Raw genomic sequence first — 9297 nt, forward strand, 5'->3', positions numbered from 1 at the left:
TCTACAACGAAATCTCCGTATGCTCCTGCTGGTCCATCCTAAAGTGACTGTTCTTCCAACATGAAGCATCTGTGTGGTTTATCTTCAACTCGGCTGTGGTGCTGGGTGCATTAACCTGACCCTGATGCCATGACTGGGTGTTGTGGTCATAAGCACAAATGATAGATCCCCTCACTCAGCTCCAAGGTACATCCAGACCAGAATTTGAGACAGTAGTAAAATGTTTCAGACTAATCATAAACTATGCCCCAAAGAGTAAATCTTTAGGAATTGCTGCCATGGGAACACAGATAGAACAGGTTGAGGTAGACTATTGAGACAAGTGCCAGCAATCCTAGGATGACACTATATCGTCACCTTTCATATTTTACTTTTGAAGGTCTATTTTTTGTTAATCCTTATCCACGGGTATTTTTCCGAGGATATTTTTCCATTGAGTTTTAGGGAGAGGAGAAGGAAGGGGAGAGACAGAGAGAAACATCAATGTGAAAGAGACACATCCACTTGTGCCCTAACCGGGATGGGTTTCGAGGTACGTGCTCTTGACTGGAATCGAACCTGGGACCCTTCAGTCCGTGGGCTGACACTCTATCTACTGAGCCAAACCAGCTAGGGCTGAGGGGAGGGACAGGGAGGGTATCTTTAAAATACGTGTGTGTGTGTGTGTGTGTGTGTGTGTGTGTACTATTCAGGGGCAGGAGAGGTTGGTCCAGTTTGAGAGACTGATGGAAATTATAGCACCTTTCTTCAAAATGATACACATCTGTACACATACACACAATATTTAGAAACCATTTCTGTAGGTCCAGGTTAAGAATCCACCTGTGATTTGCCATGAGGGTGGAAACTTTTTCAATAACATAATTTGGTCCTTTATGAGGTACAATTTTCATTTCTCTTTTGTGTGTGTTTTATCCCATTGAGCGGGCAAGCTTCCTGCAAGGAACATTAAAAAACAAACAAAACCCACCCTTTTTATTACCCCTAGTGATGTATGTATATAGGGCCGAGACTTGTGGGAAATATTTGCCAATTGAGTCCTTTGAAGCTGCTATGATTTACTGTGGAAAGGCAGCTTTCAATATTCTGCCACCCCACTTCCCACCAGAACAAAAGAGACCCTGTACTCAATGTTCTCTTTATAAGTTTTAGGCCAAGGCACTACTTACATACTCTTCACACAGACATCCAGTTTGGACATTTAGGGAACATAGTAGTGCCTAGTGGAAGGCTTTATAGACCCCCCACCCCAAAAAGTAAATATTAATAAGCAAATGCACTCTATCACCTTAAAAATCTGTGGTCTTTATTCCTTCCATAGCTCCATGCCTCACCCCACGCATACCCACACCTGTAATCAGATCCTCTACTTATCCCATGATTTTTTAAACATTAATTAAAATTTTTTTGTTTTGTTCATTCTCACACCAGGATATTTTTTCCACTGACCGTTAGAAAGAGTGGAAGGGGGAGGAAGGGTCAGGAGAGAGAAACGTCTGTTGGTTGCTTTCTGCGTGTCCTGACCAGCGGATCAAATCTGCAACCAGGTGTATGCCCTTGACCAAAAATGGAATCTGCACCTCTCCAGTGCGAGGCTCTAACCACTGAGAACACAGGTCAGGGCTGAATTTTATTTCTCAAACTACTGTACATTCCTTTCCTGGTATGTGCTTGCAGGAAAAACGAAAAACCGGAATAAACCTAATGCTAATTGAATAATGGCCTGGTAGTTTTTCCTTTTTTTCAGATCCTTCCCTCCCACCTATAAATTCAAAAGGGCCATCTTTAATCCTAACCTCTAGAATTTGCAAGTGTTTTCCCTCCTCCAGTCCCCTCCCTGACTTTGTAGGCAGTTACAGCCACCTAGTGGCCATATGGGAAATGACAGATTACTCCAAAAAGCTGGTGAGAGGAAGAACCTCATGGAATAATTTTTGGTCTTAAATCTATGGAGAGCAAGGAAAGAAAAACCTGTGGATAGAGACTGTAGCACAGGACCCAGACAACCTATTTCTTGTCCCCACCTTGCCTCCTAGGATGCAACATCCCATTCACTGGTTATTATAAACAAATGAATTAACATTTGAGTTCATTCAATCAAAATTTATTGAGCAGCAACTGTGTGCCTAACACTTGGAATACAGCAAGAAACGAGTTGGACACGATTAATGCTCTAATGATATAGTCTAGCAGCCAGCTAGCCAGCCAGCCAGCCAATTACATCCATAATTTTAACCTAGAGGTGATGATAGCTTGGAAAAAGGAAGATGGATTCCAGAGATATTTAGGAGTTATAGTCTACTTGGAGAGTGACTGGTTGTGTGAGGAGAGGGATGTGTTTCTGGCAACGGGTATTGAAGTAGGAGACTCTGGAAGAGGGACAATCCCATAGCCATAGGTCCTGAGGATGCATAGGCCTACAACAACAACATGGCTTTGGTTCTCAAATAGTTTAGGATTTAACTGGGCAAACATGATGCACACAAAACAACTGTAGAGTTGATTAAACATCAAAATGATTCTGGTAATTCATGGACTCTAGCAATACATGGGACTAAAAGAATCCCTCAATCCTCACCTTGTGTTCAGGTACTGCTGAAGCCAAAACAGATGTCTCCACCTTCGTCCATGCCTTTCATAGTTGGCGCTTCAAAAAACTCCTATGGCCCTAGCTGGTTTGGCTCAGTGGATAGAGTGTCAGTCTGCGGACTAAAGGGTCCGCACATGCCCAGGTTGTGAGTTCAATCCCCAGGAGGGGGCATGCAGGAGGCAGCCAATCAATGATTCTCATCACTGATGTTTCTCTCCCTCTCCTCTCTAAAATCAATAAAAACATTTAAAAACACACAACTCCTATGCAGCCCACCCAATGTCTCACAGGGGCCACCTCTGTCTGCTCTGGGCCCACGTCAGGAGGATGCACTATCCCCTCTGCTTCTTGTTTGCCTGTTGCCATCAGGAAATTCCCGTTATTCTCATTCTCCTTCCCTGCTTACGTTAAATGGGACCAAATCCAGTTCTCTTTTGGTCCTCAGGAATTTTGACTTAATTAGCTCCTCTCTTTACTTTACCCTGTCAAGTCCCTTATTGTAGAAACAATACCTTGCAAAGTCAACCCTGCACCCTCACATTCCCGAAGAGGTGCAGGCCCATACTGTGCTATTCGCCTCCCTTTGCTCCACCATCCAAAGTGTCCCACTCCAAAGGCCCAACTCTAGTTTTTCCTGGAACCAGTATATACCCACCTCTTTGCCTTGAAAACGTCAGAAGAAAAATTGTGCTATGGGATCAACCAAGAAGTAGTCTCAATAGCTATTGCTCAGCTGACACTTAACCTCACTGCCTCCTATCTGTCTCTGCATACCTCTGCTAATAGCTGCAGAAAAAAACAGCTGACTGCACAATAAGCCTACAGGTTCCCATTGTGTAATGAGCCTAGAACATTGAGATATTCCCTTTACAATGAAAAGAACATGGACTTTGAGCAGACTTGGGTTTACCTCCTGATTACTAACTAGTCTGCCTTAGTTCTATTAAAATCTTGCTAAACTACAAAAGACTTATCTGTAAAATAGTGGTAATGTGTAGTTATACTAAACAGTGTATAAAGCACATAATATAATATCTAAACCGAATGAATTCCCTGGTAACCATTCACTTCCTTTCTTCCCCTTGGGTTTCAGCTGGCAAATACTATTCAGAAGGGAGATTAGCCAGTTTTGTGTGGCCAATGATAGACATTTCCTATTCCTGTCTTTGTAAACACCATCTTCCTGCAGCCATCCCATTTCCATCATTGCCAAAAAAAAAAAAAAAAAAAGTCATTCCATCCCTCATCCCTGTATAGGATTTCTCTTTCTCTTATCATCAAAAAGTTCTACCTGAGCCCTAGCCGGTTTTGCTCAGTGGATAGAGCATTGGCCTGCGAACTGAAAGGTCCCAGGTTCGATTCCCGTCAAGGGCACATGCCTGGGTTGTGGGCTTGATCCCCAGTGGGGGACTTGCAGGAGGCAGCCCATCCATGATTCTCTCTCATCATGGATGTTTCTCTCTCCCTCTCCCTTCTTCTTTGAAATCAATAAAAATATATTTTAAAAAAAGTTCTACCTGAACTCTATCCTCTTCTACATCTCCTTAGTCCAAGATATTTTGTCGTCTTATATCATTTTAAAAAATTAACTTCTAACATTCCCCCTAATTTTCTCAGAGTAAATTATAATGGACCTGTGAAATAGGGCCTTAATCTTTCATAAGGGCATGGGAACCACAGGTCAATTCCCAGAGTAGAATGGAGGTCTCGGTCCAGGCACTCCCCCACCCAACCCCATCTCTTTTCCTACAGGGCACAGAAACAGCCAAATTCAAAATATGTCTTGAGTCTACACAAACACATATCTCCTTTCCTATAGCTCTGTGAGGTCATCGTTGAAGTAGAGCAGTATTGCAGGTGTGTGGAGTGTACCATCCATATTGAGATAATCAAATTCTTCCTCCTCATCCCGGATCCCATTCTCTTCCAGGGTACATTCCATGTTCAGGTTCTTCCCTTCATATTTCCATGTGTAGCTGGCAGCATGTGCATTATAGGGGAGGTAGCGGTGTAGGATTTCCCACATTGATTCTAGGGCCCCCACCTGGAGAACACAAAAGCACCCCACTCCTAGAATTCTGGGTTCACACACACACACACACACACACTCACACACACACACACACACACACACACACACTCACACACACACACACTCACACACACACACTCACACACACACACACACTCACACACACACACTCACACACACACACACACTCACACACACACACACACTCTCACACACACACACACACTCACACACACACACACACACACTCACACACACACACTCACACACACACACACACACACACACACTCACACACACACACACACACACACTCCAAACAAAGGCCAAGAGCCCCAAAATGAGCTGGGATCAGAGTGCCTCCCTTGGCAGATAGCTTCAGACATTCCACAGCCCCAGAAATGAAGTTGGAGCTCCAGCATGCAACGAATGGCACTAAAGCCCTACCTGTCTGTGTGGCAGCCACTTCTAATCGATGGCCCTAAAGGTCAGAGTCACGTCACTGCCCCGTAACTTCATCCCCACAATAGACTATTAAGAGTCCAATTGCATTTGCTGTTCAAAACACAGCAGGTAAGGTTTCCATTAACCACCAGCACTAAGATACATAAATTGCTGCCCTGAACTTATAAAGGAGTCCATTACACCCTGTGACCCAGCCACTGGGGACCGGTGGTCTGCTTTCCTGCACCCAAAAGGGGGTGAAAATACAGCTCTCACCGGTTTTGGAGAGCTGATGGCCTGAAGATCTGCTTGGAGACTTCCTGGGGTTCCCAGTTCCCTCTAACCGCCCCCAGGCATCAGTTCTCACCTCCAGTGTGTGCTCCTGCGACGTGAGTGTGTTAATGATTCGGATGTTCCGGGTCTGGGCGGACAGCCGCCCCACTTCATAGCGCGTCCCCTGCCACCAGGGCTTCCCGAAATCATTGGCCCAGTCGGAGCGAGGCAGCTGAGGTGGGATATGCAGAAAGCGGCCCCGGGGGGTGCGGTATCTCTGGGCACCAGTCATCGGATCCACGTACATTCGGATCTTCAAAGCAGGTTTGGGGGAGGGAGGTGGGAGCAGTCACTATCTCGGGCTCTGGCTAGCCCCTCTTTTTCCTCCCCATCCTCACTTTCCAGTGCTCCCCCCCGCCACACACACACACACACACACACACACACACACACACACACACACACACAACACCAGGCAGAACTCACGTCTTTGGTCTTTGGGTCAAACCAGTGGCTGATGTCCTGACCCGCAACTTCCACGATGGGTTTCAGCAGCAGGTCTCCTGGGAAGGCACAGCCGCCGTCAATGCTAGCCGCCCGAGAACCAGGCACCCACAAACACCCCGCAGCGGACCGAGTGTGGCCCTTACCTTTGTGTTTTTGTGCCAACGGCGTTAGGTCGTATACGGATCCCAGGTAAGACACCCAGAGGTCGTCCGGTTGGTTATGTTGGGCCACCTCAACCGGCGTGAAATACCGACGCCGGAAAGTCTCAAAGTCTGGCCCGGCAACTAGGCCCCGGCGTGGCATGGCTCTTGCTCTATTGGAAGCCGGCTCCTTTATATTTCTTCCTCGCCCCTCAGCACACGCTCATTGCTACATCCATCCTCCCTCATCCTGGAGCTAAGACCGGAGCGTTTACCCGCTGACATGGAAACCATTGTCCCTTTTCAGCCACCGTCTAGAGGTCAAACGCTGGGTGGGCGAAGAGTGGCGTCGATCCATGGGAAACGTAGTTTGCTTCCCGCTTTCAAATAATTGAGTTACGTCCTCAGGAGCTCCGGGGAGAATTCAGAGTGGCCTGGGCTACAGGGGAGATTTAGGACAGACTTTCTCGCGAGGCAGAAAAACAAGGGAGAGTTGTGCGATTCTGAAAAAATATATTCTTGCTAAATTCCAGGGTTCTTAAAGAATATGTAAAAAAAATTAGAGGTAAAGTTTCTCGCGATATCTTAATACATCCGGCATACTAGAACTCAGTGAGACACAGCGCTGGAAGGTAGAAGCTCGCGAGATCTCTGCACTTTCCGAAGAGAAGAGGAGGAGGAGGAGGAGGAGGAGAGGTGATCTCGCGAAAGAAAAGCTGCCGGGAGAGCTCGCGAGATCTCAGACCACCGGACCCGAAAGGTTCTTAGGGAGTTGAAGGGCCTGGAGGCGGCCCCGGAAGAAATGGCGGGAGCTGGGCCGACCATGCTACTACGAGAGGAGAATGGCTGTTGCAGCCGGCGTCAAAGCAGCTCCAGCGCTGGGGTTAGCGCGGGCTTGGGTTCCGAGATTGAGGGGCAGTCGGGGAGCAAGATGGGGGGATGGTGGGGGGACTGCAGCTCCCGGCAGCCTCTAGGATTCGTGTGAGCGCCCCGCGGGGTGTCGGGAGCTGTGGTTCCGTGGGCGGGCAGCAGCCTCGGCGGCGCGGTCTGAGCGCGTGTACTGCCCCGCGCAGGACTCAGACGGGGAGCGCGAGGACTCGCCGGCTGCGCGCGCCCGGCAGCAGCTGCAGGCGCTGCTCAACAAGACCATGCGCATTCGCATGACAGATGGACGGACGCTGGTCGGCTGCTTCCTCTGCACCGACCGCGACTGCAATGTTATCCTAGGCTCGGCGCAGGAGTTCCTCAAGCCGTCGGGTCAGTGCTCGGGGAATGCACCGCCTGGGGATGCGGTGGAGCCTCACTCAAGGCAATTCCCCTTTAGTGCCTGGCTGCACCCCTTATTTTGGGAGGCTAGAAGTCGTGGCTCAAAAGGGGCGGGACCGACGCTGGCTGGCCTCCCTGATGTTCTGACCCTTCTTTCCAGATACCTTCTCTGCTGGGGAACCCCGTGTGTTGGGCTTGGCCATGGTACCCGGACACCACATCGTTTCTATTGAGGTGCAAAGAGAGAGCCTCTCGGGGCCTCCCTATCTTTAACCATGATCGCGCATGCCTTTTAGATTTCATTAAACCTGTAACCCAAGTGGCCTGTGTGTGTGTAGCTGGGATGCCTGGACAGAGATCGCACTTCCCACCCCTAGAGGGGAGGTTTATCGGAAGTCAGAAGCACTGACAGCCCTCCTTCCACCACCTAGACTTCCAGGAGTGCCACAGGTCCCCTCAGGTTCGCGGGCGGGCATGGGGGACAGGCTGAGCTTCGGACCAACAGGTCCCAGGGTGGACCCCTCCATCTTCCCTCCCACGCTGCTGCTCCAGAATTGTGGCGGGAGGGGGTGTCATCCTGCTCCGGAAGGTCCATTGTTTCCCTTCCCGGCCTGGCAACACCGAGTTCCTCTAAGCTGGGGTCAGAGAACGGGCTCGGGTCCCCAAGGGGAGCAGGGCAAGCGACAAAGCCCAGGCCCTCTCCACTCTATTGATGGGGAGGTGACTTTGGGGTCAGGGACAGAGCTTGGGTCTGGTCAGGAAGAACAGGCTGATGCGATAAGGGACGGCCAAGAGGCTGGAGGATGCTCCCCGTCTGCACACTTGAGCCACACCCCCTCCCATGTTGTTTCCTTCTCCTGGGCACATAGCAGTAGTGATAGTATTTGCACCGCCCCCCTGCTCACAGGATCCAAGAAGCACATTCAGTTCATTAATTCTTTATTAACGTGTGGTCACTCCTTCCCCTCCAACCTCACCCATCAGCCCGTAAATTCTAGCGGAGCTGCGCCGGAAAAGGAGGGCACCAGTGAGGCGCAGTTGTCCTATTCACAAGATGGGGGGGCGGGGGGGGGGGGAGGGGAGTGTATGTGCAGGGTCCAGCCCAGATATTCAGGATTCAGACATGGGTAGTAAAAAGAAAGGGTTTTCTGGAATGGCGAATTTTCACCAACATTGGGTCCACAGATGCTGCAGTTTGCCAAGGGGATGCTAGGACTGGCTTAGGCAGGGACGGGGCAGGGTAGTCGGAAGACCCCCAGGCTTCAAGTCCTTGGGCGGATTGAAAAGGAGGGCATTCGTCGGGGTTGTTCTTGACTCGAGGGTCCTCAAACCCATACCTTTCCTGACGTGGGAACGGCCTGGGACCCCGGTGAGGCCCGGATTTGCCGCAGCTGCGGGGAGCGCCGGCGCCGATAAAGGGCTCGGCTGTAGGGCACGAGGCAGTCGGCCAGATGGAGGCGCAGACAGAGGCGGCGGTAGCTGGCCAGAGCAAGGACGAGCAGCGGCACGAGTAGCAGGAATCCGGTGACCAGCAGGGCCGTGAAGCCTGGGTCCCGCAGGTGCGCGGTGCAAGGGGGCGCCTGGGAGCGCAGAAACTGTAGAGGTGTCAGGCCCAAGCCGAACAGCCCAGGCGAGAAGTTGTGGCCCATAAACCCCGCACCCGTGCTCGCACGCACACCCTGGGGCGCCCGCTCACCTGGGAGTGGCAGAGGAAGCCAAAGCTTAGCATGGTGACCGCGGGTAGCAGGATGGTCCCCAGCACCAGCGCCAGCAAGAGGAGATTGAAGGCAGCCACCAGAAGATTCTGGGCGGTGACCAGCACAGCACAGGCCCAGCAGTCCAGGGGGTCCCGGGGCTCCGGGCCGCCGTTGGGAACCGGTCTCTGCAGCCCGAGGACATCCGCCATGGCCTGCCTGGCTCCAGCCCGCCTGGGCAGCGGCCCTTATAGCCCTCTTTCCTGCCCCTCCCCCGGCCCAGCCTCTCCCCACCCCGCCCCCCTTATCCTGGAATGCGGCTCCAGGAGTAGGCACCCCCCCAGACCAGAG

General features: G+C 50.8%; 3 protein-coding genes across 4 annotated transcripts; 1 reads left to right on the forward strand and 2 right to left on the reverse strand.

Annotated features, from left to right (window-relative positions):
* Nucleotides 1-2088: 2088 nt before the first annotated feature.
* Nucleotides 2089-6521, reverse strand: LOC132218051 (cytochrome b5 domain-containing protein 1). 2 transcript variants are annotated; one of them, XM_059668733.1, is made up of 4 exons: nt 5990-6521; nt 5826-5902; nt 5434-5652; nt 2089-4634 (listed from the first exon to the last, which is right to left on the reverse strand). In XM_059668733.1, exons 1-4 carry the CDS (start codon nt 6147-6149, stop codon nt 4404-4406), a joined length of 687 nt encoding a protein of 228 aa, XP_059524716.1. In that variant the 5' UTR covers nt 6150-6521; the 3' UTR covers nt 2089-4403. The 2 variants fall into 2 exon arrangements, with proteins under 2 accessions (XP_059524716.1, XP_059524714.1); XM_059668731.1 differs by having other exon boundaries at nt 5826-6521.
* Nucleotides 6522-6734: 213 nt separating this feature from the next.
* Nucleotides 6735-7571, forward strand: NAA38 (N-alpha-acetyltransferase 38, NatC auxiliary subunit). The gene is made up of 3 exons (XM_059668737.1): nt 6735-6869; nt 7060-7243; nt 7413-7571. The coding sequence occupies exons 1-3, from the start codon at nt 6789-6791 to the stop codon at nt 7523-7525; spliced, it is 378 nt and encodes a 125-aa protein (XP_059524720.1). The 5' UTR covers nt 6735-6788; the 3' UTR covers nt 7526-7571.
* Nucleotides 7572-8174: 603 nt separating this feature from the next.
* TMEM88 (transmembrane protein 88) lies at nt 8175-9275 on the reverse strand. The gene is made up of 2 exons (XM_059668736.1): nt 8949-9275; nt 8175-8847 (listed from the first exon to the last, which is right to left on the reverse strand). Exons 1-2 carry the CDS (start codon nt 9156-9158, stop codon nt 8578-8580), a joined length of 480 nt encoding a protein of 159 aa, XP_059524719.1. The 5' UTR covers nt 9159-9275; the 3' UTR covers nt 8175-8577.
* Between the last annotated feature and the right edge of the window lie 22 nt (nt 9276-9297).

The sequence above is a fragment of the Myotis daubentonii genome, chromosome 16 (assembly GCF_963259705.1).
Source record: "Myotis daubentonii chromosome 16, mMyoDau2.1, whole genome shotgun sequence".
In the NCBI taxonomy this organism is placed as follows: Eukaryota; Metazoa; Chordata; class Mammalia; order Chiroptera; family Vespertilionidae; genus Myotis; species Myotis daubentonii.

Bases quoted from the DNA above. Each gene is read 5' to 3' on its own strand.
- LOC132218051 (XM_059668731.1), bottom strand. From the start codon at position 6,149: ATGCCACGCCGGGGCCTAGTTGCCGGGCCAGACTTTGAGACTTTCCGG. The intron at 5,653-5,825 runs GTGAGTTCTGCC...CCTGCTTTGAAG, and splicing joins TTGACCCAAAGACCAAAGAC to ATCCGAATGTACGTGGATCC. The intron at 4,635-5,433 runs GTGAGAACTGAT...TGTGTTCTCCAG, and splicing joins CGCAGGAGCACACACTGGAG to GTGGGGGCCCTAGAATCAAT.
- NAA38 (XM_059668737.1), top strand. From the start codon at position 6,789: ATGGCGGGAGCTGGGCCGACCATGCTACTACGAGAGGAGAATGGCTGT. The intron at 6,870-7,059 runs GTTAGCGCGGGC...TGCCCCGCGCAG, and splicing joins AAAGCAGCTCCAGCGCTGGG to GACTCAGACGGGGAGCGCGA. The intron at 7,244-7,412 runs GTCAGTGCTCGG...CCTTCTTTCCAG, and splicing joins GGAGTTCCTCAAGCCGTCGG to ATACCTTCTCTGCTGGGGAA.
- TMEM88 (XM_059668736.1), bottom strand. From the start codon at position 9,158: ATGGCGGATGTCCTCGGGCTGCAGAGACCGGTTCCCAACGGCGGCCCG. The intron at 8,848-8,948 runs GTGAGCGGGCGC...ACACCTCTACAG, and splicing joins GCTTCCTCTGCCACTCCCAG to TTTCTGCGCTCCCAGGCGCC.